Genomic DNA, 19,444 nt, shown 5'->3' on the forward strand with positions numbered 1-19,444 from the left:
TATAGCATTGAAACTCTTCCACTCAGGTGCACTTAATTAGCAATTCCTGCGAGAAATCAGTCACCAGTTTAAGACAACAGCAACACATACAGCTCCCAAGGGTAAGAAAAGTTATCGCACAAAGCAGTAGTTTTCAAAGTCTGGTTTTTCAACAGTAAAAGCCAGCAGGATGCAGCAGGGAAGAACACACAGCCCAAGGGCCAAGCTTTCCCTACAGAAGGACAACACAGTATTCCTGAGCACTACCTATTGGTCATCTTCAGCAGCGCGGCCCTCTTCTCCATGCTCTCTTCTCTGTCTATACGTATTTCCAATACCTTTCCCCATTATTCCTCATTTGCAGGTGTAAGAAGTTCCCTGGTGCAGTACTTACCTAGGATACTCTGTTCCCCAAAAGAAAGGCTTTTGCAGTTCTCCTGCTGGGAATCCTGCAATAGCAAAAACAGTAATAGTGAGGTCCTGAGTTCAATACAGCTGAATAACAGTCACAAGGCCCAAGGACTTGGATTTTGTGACCTTTTTTTTTTTGCTTAATTTCAGAAGGTTTTGCTAGAGGAGCTTTCCCTCAGGTAGTAGTTTCAGAATGCAGTAGAGAGGATGTTTGAGAAGAAGCAGAGATCCTCTCCTCTTCAGGATCACAATGGCAACAAGGTGCTGTACTGCAAGAACTTTATTTTCTTCAGTGGCCACATGCACGTCTGTGTGTGCAAGTGCATGTGTTCCTGTGAATAAACACCTAGTGTTTCCTGTGAAAAAGAAGAAAACTACTGGATTGCCCTCGGATGTTGACAGGTCAACAGAGAATATAAAGGCAAAATGCAACAAGAATTAGCAAACTGTTAAGGCTAGTGAGGCTTCAGTGCAGCAAGAGACATGTGGAAGTGATTAAATATAAGCCTAATTCTATATATTCTATGAAAATCAAAGGTAAATGAACATACGTAGGCACTGTGGTAAAGAAGAGCTGTAGACTATTAAGGCTGTAGAGTCAGTCTAGCTACAGGAACTACCTTTCTTTCTGGTAGACTAACTACTTGCCAAAAACCTGTCAGCAGAGACATTGTTCTAGTGAGTGATGGCCTATTGATGTTGCACATAGGAACCAAAATTGTTCCTTGAATGCAAAGTCACAGCTCTATTTCTAATTCCTGGATGACATTTCAGCTCCACGAGAGTGGAGCTGAACATGGTAACAGTTTAACAGCCCAAAGAACTGCTAAATAAAACAGACACCTATGGTCAAAGTTTTCAAACACTGGTGAAAAGTGTGGGCTCAAATGTGGAATTTGATGTTTTGTGTCAGGAATTCCCATCTATAAAGCACAGGCATACACCTGCTTTGAAGGCTACCTCACATGGACATCACCTTGTCAATGAGGAACCAGTTTCCTCCGGCGATTCACTTGCTTTCCCAGGAACATTTGTTTCTGCTTATGGGTCTCTTTTCGAGACACCACCTGGCCACTCAGATCAAAACAAAAGCCACATTCACTTGACTCTGACTCTATTCAGTTTTTTGTTGATAAATAGGACATGGATAGGACAGATATAAATAATATCTGAGATAAATTGCCAGGCAAGTTTTTTGTCCTTTCCTTACAAAACTTTTAAAGACAATATGCTGAGTGTAAATCATGTCAAATGATGTGGCAAGCAGCAGGTCCTTCTGGCCTGCCCGTCTGCTTTTTTTCTGCTGCTCCTCCCTGGCTGCCTTGACCACCTCTTTGCAACTAATTTATAAAAAGTGTGTTTTTCAAACTTATTTTCTGAGTGATTTCTTTTTTCTCTTACTTCTCTAGATGCTATTTTGTTGTTTCAAGCATGTTATCATCTGCTTTTCCAGTGCTACAAAGCACAATTGTACAAATGTCAAGGACAAAGTTTTCCTGATCTCTCTTTGCCTCCCAGCACACACAGAAGAGTATTTACTGTATATATTTTTAAACATCTCTCAACAATTGTACACTCACGCAACCTGATGAAAATCGCTTGTTAGTACACTGTTAAGAGCTGAAAATCCAGTCTGAGTTGCATTGCTTGGTTCCTTACAACTATTGAATCCCTGGAAAGGTTTTTGGACACGCCAAAGAGACCATTTAATGAAGGATTCACTAGACTCCACTAACTCTGAATGATCCTCTCCCCATAACAGCAGATGAGAGCAACTCTGGCCAAAATGAACAAATGAGCCCATACTGAAGATGGTATGAACCAAAGTAGCATAGTTGCCCTACAAATCACATTTAGGGATCACACAATCCTCTGTGCCTGTCACCACACCAAGAGGCTATCAAAACCTTGTAAGGAGGTGCAATTATTTTGTCCAGGTATAGACTTGTATAGTGATTTTGCACTTGCCTGTGTGCCAGGTAGAGGCAATATAAGTTATTTACAGTAAACTATGTGCAAACCTTCACTCAGGCTCATACATCTAAGAAATATAATCTAAAGCTGTCTTCATAGGACATTGCTGAAACACCATCAGATGTGAGTTAAGCCATGAGATAAAGTTTTCACTGAACAAGTCATGCGAATGAACTGGAAGAAGCTCCAATCCTGAATCCATACAACAGGTTGATAATTACTTTACTCAAAGTCAGGATCCATTTTAGGTAAGACACGCCTGAGCATAGAACTTGTTGAAGGAATGGTTTCGGCTCTGGGCAGCTGTGTGAAACATCTTTGTAGTTTGATAGCACTAAGGGAAGCTTAGGAAGTATTTTCAGGCCAAAGGAGAGTCAGAAGCCACTAGAATCTAATATACACCAAAGAAAAACTCAGGGAACTGGAGTGTATTACCCATAACAGGATTTTTTTTCTTTTTTAAGAAAAAAATATCTAGTTTTGAATGTGATTCTTGGGCAGCTAGTAAAGCAAATGTGTTCTGTTCTCCAGAGTTTATTCGCACTAAATGAGGGAGGTGCTTGCAACACTACAAGGAACAGAATCGGTGTTGGCAACACTGGGCATTCCTCTGTATGCATATGTCTCTCTCAGGCAAGCATCAACCAGATCATCCTTGGAGGGAACACAGATAACAATGTCCTACACCTAGAATTTCCTTGAAATTATAACAGGAGATAGATCACCTGACAGTTTCTTGTTTTGTGCTGTTTTGAATCCCTCAATTTAGGCAATTCCCTTGTGAAGTCTGTTTTTTGCTTGCTTGGCATATTGTACCTAAAAGAATTAATAACAAAACTCAGAGAGCTCAAAGCAAGCTGTAGAAGCAATAAATACTAATGAGATTATTTATATGCCACTGGAGTTCAAGCAAGCAAAGCACTGATCTGGAGGAGTAAGTCAGCCAGACTTCAGAGAGTTTCACATCTTAAGGAATGGATACAGGCTCTGAGAAGATACTTTTAGCTAACACTTCACCATAAATTTAGCCTGTAGTGCATCTTTTCTTGCTTTCTCCCTCTACACAGCTCTAGAAGAGGGATACGTGCTGAAAGCCTCTCTCTCTGAACCATTTATTGCTAGGGCAGACTTGGAGCCTACACTCAAGTCCATTACTCACCAACAGCACATGGAACGAAAACTGTGTTGTCTTATTACAGACCCCACACAAACCTATCTGCCTTATGTAGGACCTGGCAGAATCTGCCTTGCCTACCTTCTTACAACCTACCTACTTTTGGAGCAATGCCATAGGAGCGGCATCAATCTGAGATAGGCACTGGTCTCACATGCCACTGGAGCACTGAAGGTCTATGGACAGCTGAGTTCAAGCTGTCACAGAACAGCACTGATACCCTACAACCATGCATCTTGCAGGTGGTGAGGTGGGACAGCCAGGCTAGATTCTCCTCCAGCTGCACTTTGTGCCAGTGACCACAATACTTTAGAGCCCAGCAGTTCTGATTACAGCCCTTTAACTCCAGCAGTTCAACCAGTTATCAATCCACCTGACTATCCACTTGTCTGGCTCATTCTTCAGCAATTTGTATTTGAGAATGTTATGGGAGACAGTACTGAAAGTCTTGCTAAAGTCAGGATGAATACATTCATTGCTCTCCCCTCATCCACTGAGGTAGTCATCTCATCATAGAAGGCTGCTCAAGGAAACTGTTTCCAGAATTTAGTCCATCATGTACACAGGGACTGATGTGAGAATGACCACCTTGAAGCTCCCCGGAACTTCCTTCTTGAAGATAGGAGTGACATTTCCAGTCCTTAGGAACCTGCCCCAATCACCACAATCTTTCAAAGACAAGCAAGAGTGGCCTCACAACGACATCAACCAGCTCCTTCAGCACTCATAGGTGCATCCTGTCAGAGCCCATGGACTTGTGCCCAGTCTGTTTAGATATTCCCTAACCTCCTCCTCCATTAAGGGTAAGTCTCCTTGCTCCAGACTTCCCCGCTGGTCTCAAGGGCCTGGGATTCCTGAAAATCACTCTTACCAGTAAGGACTGAGGCAGTGAAGGCATCGAGTACCTTAGCCTTTTCCATGTCATTTGTCACCAGGTCCCCTGCCCCCATTCAGCATTGGACCACGTTTTCCCTAGACTTTCTTCTGCTACTGTTACACTTGCAGAAATATTTCTTGGTGCCCTTCACATCCCTCGACAGATTCATCTGCAGGTGGGCTTTGGCTTTCCTAAACCCTGTGTCTGGACCCTTGAACAGTGACTCTTTGCTGAACTTTTCTCTTACTCGCCTTACAGTCCTGGAAGACAGGGGCATTCCAAGCAGTGGAGTATATCTGGCTTACTTCAAATATTTCACTCTAAATTTATGCTGATCTTGAAGCTCTGACAGCACTCTACCTGCACTTTTAATTGAAGATTTCTAGATTCATTTTATCCATTATATCAATTTTCAGCCTTTCTCCATGGCAAGGTGCTATAAAGCTTATTAGAATGTATTTCAAATTTGAAACATCTTTTTTTCCACTTTTACAGGGGCTTTACTACCATTAATGAATCTGTTTACCAGCTAATACCTTTATGGTATTATTATACACATTCTGCAGATGAACACCCTGAGACTCCGTGTAATACTGTTACTTCCTCGAGGAGACACAAGCAATCACATTTCATCTGATAGTTCACTGAAACGATGCAGACTAAGTAAACTAAAACCACATAAGATGGCTCACCAAATCATGAGGAAATTTGGAGTTCAAATCTAAATATGAATTCAAATTCTATAGTTTAATTGCATTATTCAGTTACATTGCATGATATTTTTAACCGGGCAAGACAAGATCTAGTAAAGCCTTATTCCAAGTCAGTGCATTTAGAATTTCCAATTATTAGTTGGTTTGTTTAAAGCAACTTCTGACAGGCTAGCGAATCCAGTATGTAATTAGTGGATATGGGAGACAGCTGTGCTAAATTGCGTGATATACAGGGTACTCTGCCAATGGTTGTACTGGCAATTCTCAGATGTGTTTAAAGGTTGTAACTCATTTTTCAAGTGTCATTGAATAAATTCAGGTGCAGATTTTTAAAGGGATAATATATAAGCAGAAGAATAACTGCTGGTCAGTTAGCAAAGGATATTGAATTTAGAGAAGGAATTAAACATGAAGATGACTAGGGTGTTGGTTAGTAATCTGAAAACAGCACAAAGGGCAGGATACATTTGTTTAAAATGGTTCCACAGACTTCTGTTTGGACAACTGAATCACTTCCCAGTGCCTTTAGAGATGACTTTGCATGTCCTGCTTGGGCTTTAGCTGCCACTCTCGATGGGCAAGGGTCTTCTGCAAGTTCTCTCTCAGATACGCCAGACGTTAGGAAACATATCGGATGCTATAGAGCATCCAAGACAGCTTTGAGCACCTATATGTAGATGATTAGGATCAAACTCCTTGTCATAACACGGACCTGAATCCCACACTTAATTTCAAGTTTTATCGTGTGGACAAAGAGGATAGAAAACATAAATTGTGTAAGGATAGAAAATACAAATTGTGTAAGGCACAGTAACTGTTCCATGCTATGCATGAATATGAAGCTTAACTTTCCAAGGAGTGGTGAATTAATTCATTAAGAGATAAAGAGAAGTGATGGTCTTAAAGCAGAGGACTTAGTATCCTCTAGTTCAATTCTTGGCTCAGTTTCTCCTTCCCCTCTTTGCTGCTCATGAAAAAGAGAGAACCCAGTATTTCCCAACCTCAGTGGTGCAATGTGAGGAGAAACGTGAGATGGTTTGTGAGGAGCCAAGGAATACTGTGCGCTAAGGGACTAGGAAACCTGTGAAAATACCTGTTTTTAAAAAATTTTGGTCTTTATTTTCTAAAGGAAAAAAACTCACTAGATTCTACAAAAAAAAAAAATTCTCCTATTTTATACATTTATAGATGAGAGTTTTAGAAAGAAGAAATAAAGAATGGATGTAAGGACCATGCATTATCTCACCTGTGACCGTAATTAAATAAAAGAGAATACTGGTCATCGGTAAACAGGGAAAATTAAAAATGAGGGCTCACTTAAGAACACTTAAAGCTTACTTAATAACAGGGTTCAGAAAGTGTTCAGTCCAAATCTGTTATGTTCATTTACCTCCTGGAAACTAATGGGGCACTTGAAACTACTTCATCAATAACCTTCCAATTAGCCTAGTTCTTAAGGCAAGAGAAAGTGCCCCTACGCACAGTCCCCTCAATTCTTCCCTAGCCACAGCACCGTGTGCTGTTTGCCAGCACTTCCCTGGCTCCTGGCAAGACAAGAGTTCTCCCTTGCAACTCACAGCATCAGCAAGCTGCCAGCATCAATATCAGCATGCCGCTTTCTATAAAGATGATACTTACTGCTTAATATGAGCTCTCATCTGTGGTTTTCTCTACGGATGCTAATTCAAACGTAATTTTAAAATTCTGGTTTAGATTATATCTTCTTCCTGTAACATGTAATGAAGCCAGTCTCTAAAGAGGCCTCTTGACTTTCGCTAGAGAACTGCAGTACAAGCACAAATGACTTAGAAGGAGCATGGGTATAAACTTACAGAGATAATATCAACAGTAGTTAATTATCCAATACATCTATTCAAGCTTACACCTCATGAGTGTGGTGCTTATATTTGCCTCAGTTCACTGTGAATCGCCCTTTCATTACTGTTCACAACCCACAAACATTACTTTTTTGATATATTCTAGAGCCATACATATTTACACTTGGACAGAAAATCAAATACACCAAATGTATAGTGGGCAGTTCCCTTCTATCCTTAACATCTTCAAGGGCCAATATTTTAGTGCTGTAATGAAAGAAAACCTTTCCTTCAACAGAAGTATGCTAGCCTACTTTGATCATCGCTTGTATCTATTTTCAGCACATATTTACTGACTGCTCTATAGCTCATTAAAATAAACAGAGCCTTTCAGAAATTGTTTTTGTGTTCCAATGATGATAATTAAAAAGATAGTATTCATGATGCTCAGATTATATGAAGTGTACTTAGATACCTTTTTAGAATCTAAAGGCAATGACATCTACTTGTTGTCCTTGTTAAGTACTTATAATTGAGGGGAAATTGACAAGCAAATGCAAAGAAAATTGAAAAATGATCCAAACTAGGACTGAAAAACTATTAACAACCATTATAAACATGTATGGTTGTTAATCTAAGACACTTTGTATTATGGAAAAAGAGGAAATAAATAAATAGAACTCATGTAAAGAGGACATCAGGAGTAAACTTGTATAATATGTTATATGGAACATATTTTTTAACTGATCTTTGCAGCACATCTTACCTTGATACATCTAATTATTCCTCCTTTGGAGATATTAACAGAATTGTTGGCTGTTCAAGTTATCAATAGTTTAGTAATGAAAATGAAATGAAGCAATAGCAAACATAAGAATGTTTGCACTAAAGCGCAGCAAAATTTGTTACAATCTACTGCATATGCAAGTTTTGCTGTATTGTCCCAAAATAGAAAATTATTACATTTTCAAAATCATCTAGTTTCTACTCTCTACTAATTTTCACTTTTTGGTGAAGAAAGACCTTTTCTTTCAAGTAGAGTGGTCAAGTTAAAAATATTAACAGCTTGCCCACGTGTGAAGATTGCATGGACTTGTGTGGAGATTGCAATGATTTCTTGTTTAATGCTTATGTCAGTGATACAGACTACAGAGATAGAAGAATTTGTAATTCTTCCAACAGGAGGGTGTCAGAGACCACCCTGTGCTCTGAGCACAGTAAGCAAAAGCATCTTTCTAAAGTTCAGAAGCGATCAGGACCTCCATGTTCTCCTCCACTTCTGCAGGTACTTCAAGGATCTGATGTTGCTTTTTCTTTAAGTTCTTTCATGAAGCTTTCAGTGATTAATCAAGTCTGGAGTTGCTGTGGTTATGTTGATAACATCACACAGTACATTTCCATTGCCAAACTGAATGGACTTAATTTTTACATCCAACTTTGGAACCGAGTATTTTCCACTTAATATAGGAGCTTCTTTCCAGAAACAATTTCTATTATGCATTTTAATATTCTCATTACTCAAATTCCCCTTCTAAGTAAACTCATTTACCAAGACCAAAAATAGATGGGCCTTGAACACACTGAAATCTAGTTTGCCCACTGAAACACAGGGGCACTCAAGCAGATGAAGAGCCTATCTGCTCCATTCTTTTATTTCCAGCAGTGATCAGTAGTAGATTTGTAGTGAAAGAGCATCAGGCACCTATCTATCTGTGAGGTAATTCTTCTACTAGCATATCTTTCTACCTTCCAGCAATCAGTAGCAGAAGGACTTGTCCTCCTGGACTGAGCTTGTGTCTGTCTGTTCTTTCGTTCAGAACAGAACTCCCTCCTTTTCAGATCATTTGCTAATACAGTGACCGGCACAGATCCTCATAACACACCACTCCAACTATTTTGAAAACAAGTAATTTGTTCCTACCTCCTTTTCTTATCTCTAATCAGTCATTAATTTATGAAAGGACCTTCTTTCTTGTCCCATGACAACTTCCAGTTAATAGCATTGGGAAAGAACCTCATCAAAAGTGTTATATGGAAATAAACATAGCATATCAAGCATACTTTCCAAATTTCAAAAAACTCTAATAGACTAAGAAAGAGTGTTTTTTCTCTAAAAGAAAAGCAAAAAACAAGTCACGTTGAGTCTTCCCCATTATTTCACATGCTTATTCATTCTCTCTTATTCATTCATGTGGTCACAACCAGTTTCCTTCATATAGGAGCTAGAATGACTTTTTATGCAGATCCCTCTGGATTTTCTTTTGGAAAAAAAAAAAAAAAAGGATTTGACACTTGCCAGACCTATTCTTCCTGTGCTAAGGCCACTATAAGTAATAAGCTATACATCAAAGCTGGTTTTTTGTCAATTTCTTGTCTAAATCCCTTCGAAATACCTGAGAGAATATTATCTGGTCCTTATATTTGTCACAGTCCATTTTGTGAATGTCTTCTGAAGTACCTTCTATTGACACTAAGTTTGAAACACCTCCTGGGACTTACCTCCCATAAGAAAAAGCTCCAGGATAAGAACTTCCCAAATTCTTCCAATGCAAAGAATTATCTTATTTTTATGGCTTAGAGACTCACCTCTTTCAGTGTGTTTGAAAAAAGGTTTCATTATCAGTTCTTAATGCTCTTAGAATGTTGGTCCTCGAAGTCTTTGTGGGTTTGCTATATACTTACTCTATATAGTTGCTGTATATTGTATATGCTTGCTATATATACTTTACATTTAACTTACTAGATTCCATGCTTATTTCTTATTCTCTAATGATTCTCTTTTGTAGAACTTTTTTTCTGTTGTTTAACTGGGCCTTTAAAAAGATCACAGTTTTTGTAGATATCACCAGCCCCTACAAAACTTTCTATTGATTATTACTGAAAACATAGCTGCAAAGCAGTAAGGTAATAACTGCTGAGCATGAGATTTGCCCAGAAGATACATCACGCAATACGAATGTGCCTGGTTTCACAATCTCAGTCTCCCACACTGCAGTTCTTTCCCAGCAGCTTTAATGGAAATTCACACATGATGTGACAAATATTTATCAGCAGCTTCAGACCCAAGCATGTTCCTCCCACATCTCATGGGGCCTCTTCCCCTGCAAATCCCACCAGCCAGTACTGGAAAATGGTTTGTACCACGCCTTCCTTTGAATCTTCCCTCCTATGATTTGCAGGGCTTGGCAGTGGGGTTGGAACTAGATGATCATTAAGGTCCCTTCCAACCCAAACCATTCTACGATTCTATGATTACATTTGTACCACTCACTCTTTCAGGTAGGAGAAAGTTTTCTTCACCAAAATCCTTTTCCTCCTGAGAACAGCCCTAAAAGGACTGCACTGTCCAAACTTCAAGGTCAGATGCCAGCAGCATGATTTGGTCAGCAGTTATGGTAGAAAATACAATTGCTACTACACCCCGTGACTGATTGGTTACTTTTGAAATCTTTCTGCTTCGTGACACCGTTAGGACATAGCGAGCATGAAACTTAGCTTCAGTGACTCCAGTCTCTCGTTACAGCTGTCTCTAATGTGCCATGGCAGAGAAGGTTAGAGAGCTGAACCCTGCTGAAACTTGAAAGGGCCCAATATTAAAGACGACACAACAGCAACCCTTCTCGTTTCATGCTGACCGAGCGTCTCCTCCGTTCACGCCATACATCTGAAGCAGCAGTGGTGGCTGGTGCTTTGTTCAGCGGGAGAAGCAGCTGTCCTGCTTCACATGCACCTCGGAGCTGTGATCAGCTCAGGGAAGTCTGCCTCAAGTGCTCCCTCAGATGATCAACAAAAATGTGGCTGCTTAATGATGGCAGCCCTCTAATTAAGGTAGAGAGGTCTGGGCCTACAACTAATTTTAATCAAAAGAACTGCTTGATTATCATGCTCATTTTACAAATGAGCTTACTTAGACATAAATGAATTTAAGTGAGTAGTTTGAAGGCAAAAATTGTTTACAGAAGTCAGCAGGAGCAGATACCAGCAGACCCATATTACCGGTCCTCTCCTCTAACCCCTCCAGTGGGATACATAGATTTTATGCGTTTCAAAAACTACTCTGTAAAAGACCAAAAGAGGTTCGGAGAGAAAGGGGGAGTCACTCAGTGATTTTTGACACACCTGTCTTTGGGGATTGAGACCATAGAGGTTATAGCAGCCGCCTTCCAGGCCCTGATGGCACAGAACAAGAATGGCTGATTTAACTTGCAAAGCTAAAAACAGCGAAGAGAAGTTTCAGGGGAAAGATAACACTGTTATTCACAGAAACATTGGTATAGACTTTTAAAGCCAGATAGAGATTTCGTATGCAAATCCCATTAAAGCAAGTGAGAACAAACATCCAAACTCTTTGAAAAACACAGCCCTTTTACCTCATCTGCTTCCAAATCAGAATTTATGGTCTCTAAAAACAACCAGTAACTAAAATTAGTGCAAGACAGTTTGTGCTGTACATACAAGATATTTTCATCCAACTGTACAGGTTCAAATTTTAAGTTAACTGCAGATACCACTCCTTGTCCTTGGAGGTATGGAACAAATCCGCGGGATACCACTTCTTAAGTTTTGTGCTCTATTTCACAGTTGTCTTCTATTCACGTTTATTGCTACATATTTATTAATACTAGAGGACTGAGTTGCTACCACTTTAAGAGTGACAGCATATTTGTGGAGGTACGTCTACACATGTTTTTGCTACAGAAAACAAGACAGAAACATTAAGCTTTAATAAAAGTAATTTAAGCTAACATTTGCCATGGACAGAGAACACGCACAAGCAGTTACTGCAACTCAGGTGACACGGGGTAACTCATTAAGCAACAGTAATTCAAATTTGTGGGAGCTCTTGCTTTTTCAGAACTATCCTCTCACTTAAGATATCTCACATCTGAATTACCAGCTTTGAGCTTTTGATTTTCAATCACAAACACACAAACTGTACAGGTATTACCTGATACATACATTTCCCAAAGAGGCCCCCTTTTATAAGGAGGATCAGAAGTCAGATACTCACTGATCTGGTTGGTAGATGCACTATAAAAAGCATTTACAGTAGTTGGGCTTGTAAACCACCTGTAGGAAGAGCAAAAGAAATCGGCTGTCAGTACACGTACATATCTTTACGAATAGAATGAGCAAAGATAAAAAATGAACTCACCCGAAAGAAGCAAAAATGTGAAAGACCTAGGATACATTAAAGTTTAAGTATTTCTCCATTTCAACACATGCTGCCTACACTTTCTGGAACATTGAAATATATTGTTTAATAGCTTTACTTTAAGTGCATACAGTCCACAAAGGTTCAAAGGGAGCATTTGTTAAGCTTCCTATTTCCTAATCTGTCCTATTTTTTAAGTGACTATTGTGCTCATGAGGTCTGCCATGCTGATGAGCTGAACTTCACCCCATGCAGGCTGCAACACTGATAGCAGCTGTGAAAACTCTCTTAGGTGTCTTTCAACCATGTGTGGAGAAACTCCCTCTTGAAATTAGAAGAGTGCATTTTGAAAGGAGTGAAGTGGCTTCAGACACTTTGCTGAACAACTACTTGAACAATTAGGATGATGCCAGCAACATGGGCGGGTGCTTTCTGGAAACTTCAATTCAAAATAAGCAACTTCATGTTCTGCACCCTGCACAACGAACACAGCTACCAGTGTGCTAGTAAACAAATGGACCTCTTGCAAGGCAAAACAAATTTCAAAAGGAATATTAGCATTTCTTCTCATTGTTAGATTTCTCATACGTACTGGAGGTATGTTTAAGATTGGAATAGCAAATAGGATTTATGAATCTCCTTAGCCTAAGCTTATCTGTATTGACAGTGGTTTCACCCATATGAGCGCAAAATCTCAACTGGCTTCAGCAAGATCCAGATCCCCTCAGATGGAACTCTGAGTTCAGTGAGTCCAAGATTTCACTTTATGATTTTATAAAGAAGAACCGAGAGAAAAGAAAAGTAATAAAGGTGGCGAGAATTAGTGGTTAATTCATAATAAATTAGAAGCAACTCCAATAAATGTCCAAACAGGAACACCCTGATGTCTTTAGCAATGCATTACTCGGAAGTTTTATTAAGCCAAATGAATGCAATGCAATTGCTTTGGTACGTTTCTTTCAGGGAGAAGAAATGGGAGCTGCAAAACAAAGAGTAAGACAAAGGAAGATCTCCCAGAAGATGGAAAATGTGTGATGTCAGTGACACATACACGATCTGTGCTTTAAAATAGCACCATCGAACGAGTTATCTGCAGATCCTGACTGTTTTTCTGGCAACTGATGTCCTCATGTAAACCATGCAACGAAGCGGAGAGTTTTAGAATGGCAGCATTCTGTCTTTTATCAATACATTTATCTGCTTCTCCCATCTTCAAAGCTGAGTGGCTTGTTTTACAATGCAGCAACTAGAAAAACTAACCAATGAAAGCAAAGGGTGACGTCATGTAAATATCTTAACCATCCATTGCATTATAGGCTCTAATTGACACCGATAACTCTCCCTGTTTTGTTTACCTAGGAGATTCTGAAGGGGAGGAGCAGGGGGAGGTTGTCTTCTGATATGTTTTCTGCTTCCTCTATAACAGGGATTAAATGTTAGAGGTGATATAGTGAGATAATGGAAAACTGAAGAAAGAATGCTTATGGTGAGGGGATACAAAAAAAATTAGGGGGCTTAATTAACTACATCTCAATTTCATGTTTGTTCACAGCAGCAGTCAGCTGAACTGTTCTGAAGGATGCAAGCCAGCCACTTGTGCCGTGACCCCTGCTCTCCGGGCTTAGCAGTAGCTCTGGGCGACTCTGTCCCTTTTTTGACAAGGAGAGAACCCGTCTGAAAGGGATCTATCTGAAACACTCAACACTTTAATTTAGATTTTACTGTAAGTTTGAACAAAGACACATAGCATTGTGACTTCCACCTCACCCTGTTGCCTTGTTCTACTTGCAACTCTCGAACAGCAACTTTTAAGCATGAAAACGGCTTCTAGGGCAACAACTCCCTCCTTTTTGCAAATACTTCCCAGAGCAAGGATTTTACAGGGCCTCTCATTTCCAGTCACGGGATTGAGGGCCTGAGACAGACAACAGACACTTGAAAACAGACTGATGTGCTTTGCTCTTCTCCCCATCCTCCTTGCTGCTGCGGCCCCAGGGGCTCACCACAGCTAGTTCAAGATAGGAACCACCACGAGCAGTGGTTAAAGAGCTCTTCACTGACAAGCAATATGTCTGTAACAGTACAAGTTTGCACCCGTTTTTATTGGGTGAGGAGCTAACCAGTGATGCACGTACTTGTCACCACAGGAGACCTCACTCTGCCCAAAAGCAACTGCAAATGCTGTTGCCGTTTGGTCCGCAGCTACTGAGGGAGGGCATCACACCACTGCTGGCCATGATTTCATACCTATGAACTCATGCACTCGTAGCTCATAGACTTGCTGCTAAGACTCGTCAAAATATCCCCATCCTGAGACTGCTTCTTTCTTCACGATCTACCACTGCAATAACAGAGCCCATCCTGTTTGCTGAGCTTATTATGAGCCAAAGACGAATACCAGCCTCTATTTTCTCACTGCAAAACTGAACTAAGTTCTTTCCAAGTTGCTCTTTCATAACGAGGCCTCAAGAATGACCCTGCATGAAGTGTGTTATGTTTTTAAGCAGCTAGGAAGAGGAGACTTAGCAGCCATAACAAGGAGTCAGGAAGAACGAGAGTTCTCTAGTGTCAAGCAGAGTATACTGCTGAATTTCATATTTGACATTTAGACATTCAGCAAGGAGCGTATTTACAGCCCAGCATTTTGTTGTACCATTCTCAGCCACTCTCAAAAAGATTTAGGAAGCATTTTCCGCAAAAGAGCAGAAATAACTGAGACTACTTGCATTCAGACTAGCAGAACAACTTCACCTCTCATCTGTCATCCTCTTTCAGTGAGCTCCTTGAAATGACTGAACCTCAGTGACAGACCTTAACTAATAACACATCAAATTATCGTATGAAGGTCTGTAATAAATAGCTGTTGCTGTCAAATTTTAAGGTGAAGCAAATTTAGAAATAGCTCTCATTCCTGTTTGAAGAAAGGCTGCCTGGGCATTTGCTCTAGGTCTGGTTACAATTTCAGTGCATTTGATCTATTAGCAGAACGTTAGCAAAAAAAATAAAAAACCAAACCCACAAAAAAACACACCAGGCATAACCAAACTCTTATTAATAACAAACTAAATAGAAAAAAAATATCTAGAATTGTTTACATTATTTTCATTTGATATTAGCATGTGAAAAAGGGACAGCTTTGAATGATGTCCTGTAACATTACCTATCAATTACTGCAGCTGTCAAAACCTAATTCTACAGACTTGACACATGTAAGTTTGAGATTTCTCATGTAGAAATAAAATCTGAAACCCACACTGGGATAGCAAGTAGGGCAGATACTCTCTTACATTTCTGTTTCTTTAGGCCACAGTTTTCTCACTAATATCTTCCTTTCTGAGTTAAGAGCATGGGAACATTTACAATACAGGGAAAAGCTTATTAATTTATTTAATTCTCGGTAAAGCACAAGCTGAATTTGCAATTCGTTCTCTCAAGTTCTTGAGTTAGAAGAAATCACTCAAGTGGAGCAGAATTTGGTGCTCATTGTCCCAAGTAAGATTTTTTTTTAAAAAAGAGAATCATGTAAGTAAAGAAAATGAACTTGAGAAAGTTTAACGCACTTAAGCTGGTTAGAAGTGCAAGGCCGTACAAAGTTGCTAATGAAGCTGGAATCTGGAAAATCTCTTCCCAAGAAAGGACTATAAAGAAAAACTTCTAAAGGGCAGGAAATCTTCAAGATGAATTTCATAAGTGTATTTCCTCTTCTTACTGTCAGTCTGTTTTATACATTTTCCCATGTAGAAAGAGAGAATTAGCCTTCCAGGCCAGGCTGCCTGGGGCTGGGCAAAAAACTGGGATGGTAAGGCTGGGCCTAGCCTCCTGTGCCACATCACTGCTTAAAATGAGGTTCAAAGACCAGGCAAAGGCTCCAGGAGGCTCCATTCCAGCCTCTCCTCTGCAGGCCAGGTCCACCCACAGTACTTCTCAGATCTCCAGTGGCATCTCTCTAACAGACAACAGCCTGCCCAGTGTCTTTCATGGCTGCTTTTCCCTTTTTGCAGAAGGAGCTTTGGCACTGTCCTTAATGGCATCTAACCCAGCACCTCTCAGAGCTGCCCACCCCTGTGGTGAACCAAGAGCCAGGGCTTAAAAAACAACAGTGTGTGATCAAGAAACTGGAACAGATCCTGGAGGAGACCCAGGAATCTTCCCACAGTACACTTCCTCTGTGTCCTCTTATAGGGCTACTAGATGCCTGCATCTCCAGCACTGAAAGTTGAGTGAAAAGTGAAGAAAGATTTGGCCAGGTCTAAAAATCTTAGAGGAGATGTCCTGACTTCAAAGGAGAAAGATTAATAATGATGAAGTGGTATGCCCAAAAAGTCCTCTGATCCCCTGCTATTTGCAAGTATGATAACCAGTGTTAAGAAGGATAGATTCAATCACTGTTAAAAAGGTGTGGTTGGGTGTTTTTATATATATATATACACACAGACACGTATGTATATTGTATGTATTCTGTATGAATGTATATGGCTCCATGAATGGATAAGCAAATGCCACTAAAACCCTGATTCTCCTTTATCTCTCCCTTCTACAAGGCTATCACTTCCCCACGGCCTGCCTTTCCGCTCCCTCTGCTCAAGCCGTGTCTCAACTGGGTTGTTATAATTTTCTTCACACCTTCCCCTTCCTCCCACACTCCCCCTTCCAGCCTCACCTCCTCCATTCAGCCCTTTCGATCCAACCTGCACCGTTTTGTGCATCATATTCCTCAGCTCCTGCCACAAATCCCTTTTGCACATCTCTCTCCTGATACCTGAGCACTTTTTCTCCTGTTTGATAGAGCTAGCTGTAAAGACGACAGCCATCTCCCCAGCCAGCTGTTAGGATCACAGCTGGGATCCAAAGCGGGTGTTGAGGACAGCAAGTTGCACCTCCTGCAGCTGCGGTGCCCGTGGGGGAGCCTGGCTGGGGAGCAGGCGGCTCCAGCGCCCCGATGCCTTGTCACAGCTCCTTGGTACCAGTTGGTCCGGGTATGTCCCCCCATCCATGCCCTGAGCAATGCTCCCTTTTTCCTGTAAGGCAGATAACTGCTAGGGAGGGAGGGAGCAGAACAGAGGACCAAGAATTTTGATAATTATCCCTGCTTTGGTGGGTTTATTTTCCTCTTTTTAGATTAACAAAACTGTTGAATTTCCAGAATAATTTATTCCCACTTTGATATCCACATTCCCCCTTGCTTTATCAAACTCCATTGTCTTGTACCTTCCAGCTTTTCTGTCTGTCCCCTGATAGTGTTTCGCTGATGCTTTGATTGAACCATCATTCTGATTTTCCATTTAGTTCACTGTGCTGAGGAAAGTGAGTCCAGTTTGAGATAATATTGCTGAGAAATCTGGACTGTCTGCTAAATTAATATAGTGTTTTACCTTTTGTGGGTGATATAGTAATATTACTTTACTAGCTGGTAACTTAATAATACCTTAAATACTCATTTTCTTATTTATCTTTTTCAGTCCAAAGCTTGGATCACTTTATAATATCTATCTCTAAATATAAATGCCATGCCAAAAGCTACTGAACTAGGGAAAAGAAGAAATGAGGTAAACAGAAACAAAACTCCAAGGGTAATTCTCTCTTAACACAGCACCAAGCTACAGTGTAGAGCAAAGATCTGTGTAGTCCTATTAAACATAAAAACTTAAGAGGGGAGAGGGAGAGGGAGAGGGAGAGGGAGAGGGAGAGGGAGAGGGAGAGGGAGAGGGAGAGGGAGAGGGAGAGGGAGAGGGAGAGGGAGAGGGAGAGGGAGAGGGAGAGGGAGAGGGAGAGGGAGAGGGAGAGGGAGAGGGAGAGGGAGAGGGAGAGGGAGAGGGAGAGGGAGAGGGAGAGAAGTAAAAGCATCAGAAAGCAGTAGAGACTGATAGTTAAAATGTGGCAAGTGCTGATATTTTAAAGGCCAGATTTGAAATGCCTCAGACTGCTGGGTGGGAGTTATTGGTTTATTATAAGAAATTTTTAAAAAATATTGCTGGAGGTGGCAATGACTCTCTGTGCCTTGGTAACCCTCAGCAGACACAGTAAAAGTAGACAGTGTAAGGGACACACCACTTTCAGAGCTTTTTTCTATCACTGAGCAGGTACAAAGGCAACATTATCTCCCAGCAGGAATAAATATGACTGAAGGCTCAAGCGGAGGTTAACCCCAGCCCCCCAGAAGGCAGAGAATATAGCTGTGCTGACAGAGACCAAAAATCAAACTAGGATCCCCCAGGCCAGTGTGTGCCCCACGGGATGACAAGAAGAGCAAGGCAAAGGTGATGAGGGGGCTGCTGTTAAGTAGTCCTTCAAATGAAACGGTAAAGACAAAGCGTGAGAAAGTATTCAATCCTGTAGTGGGCAATGGGTAAAACCTTTTTAAGTACACCCACTTGATGTGACCGTTCTCAGATTACAGCCCTCATAGGGGTGTACAGGCAGGGATTACCTGCCAATTAATTTCCTTACAGGGGAGATTTCCCATCGTGTCAAGAATCTACGTGGCCTGCGTTAGAGCTGCCACAGCACTGTCCATGAGAAGGAAGGATCACCACCGCTACAGAGAGGCAAGTGTTATTTCACTGCTCTCAATGGAAACTGTCGGTCTGAAGAGAATATACTGTTGTGATCTAGCCCTGGCATCCAGGGCTGCAGGAAAGCCCACAAGATCATCCCCTGGGATTAACTAACCATTGTGATGTCAGAGAAAGTGTGATGAGATGTAACATTCAGAATTAAAATTAAGCTATAAACAAACCCTAGAAAATATGGGGCCAAATTACAACGCTCTAAGCAGGAATAGGCAGGGGGGTTGGAACAAGATGATCTCTAAGATCCCTTCCAATCCAAACCGTTCTATGACTCTATAACAGCCTATGCCCGTCCTGCTGACATGTTCCACCTGCCTCACGGACAACACAGAGTCACCCCCAAAACAAGGTACGGTTCAGTCTGAGTAGAAATTTCTGGAGCCCTAAGGAAACACCACCACAGAAGCTAAGCAGCAGCACCGATTTCGAAGTCTCTGTGTAGAGGGAGTAATTTTTAAATAGCATGATTAGACTAATTAAGTTCTGTTTAGGTTTTAATTTGCATTTTAAGGATTTGATTACCCACCAGTAAGAAAAGAGACCGATTCTCTTATGTATTTGATGACAGTATGTGACACAATCTGCACTCTCAGGTTTACAAATAAATAAAAATAACGTATGTAAATTAAATTACTTCTTATTCCATATCATTGCTATCAACAGCAGGTAACTAACAATGCTGATTGCTATTACTAATAACAATGTTATCTCTTACTGATGGTTCCACTCTTAGAAAATTCATTTCATAAATCCCTGCTGTACCATTCTAAATTCA

The 19,444-nt window shown here is 40.7% G+C and overlaps 1 protein-coding gene across 1 annotated transcript in view; it reads right to left on the bottom strand.

The window, feature by feature from the left end:
* PHEX (phosphate regulating endopeptidase X-linked) overlaps positions 1 to 19,444 on the bottom strand; it is a 103,651-nt gene that overhangs the window by 12,793 nt on the left and 71,414 nt on the right. Inside the window, exons 15-16 of the mRNA XM_074604917.1 lie at positions 11,957 to 12,015; positions 374 to 428 (exon numbers count right to left, since the gene is read on the bottom strand). Of these exons, the coding sequence (XP_074461018.1) occupies positions 374 to 428; positions 11,957 to 12,015 (114 nt within the window). The remainder of the gene's footprint in view (positions 1 to 373; positions 429 to 11,956; positions 12,016 to 19,444) is intronic.

The sequence above is a fragment of the Larus michahellis genome, chromosome 1, assembly GCF_964199755.1.
Source record: "Larus michahellis chromosome 1, bLarMic1.1, whole genome shotgun sequence".
In the NCBI taxonomy this organism is placed as follows: domain Eukaryota; kingdom Metazoa; phylum Chordata; class Aves; order Charadriiformes; family Laridae; genus Larus; species Larus michahellis.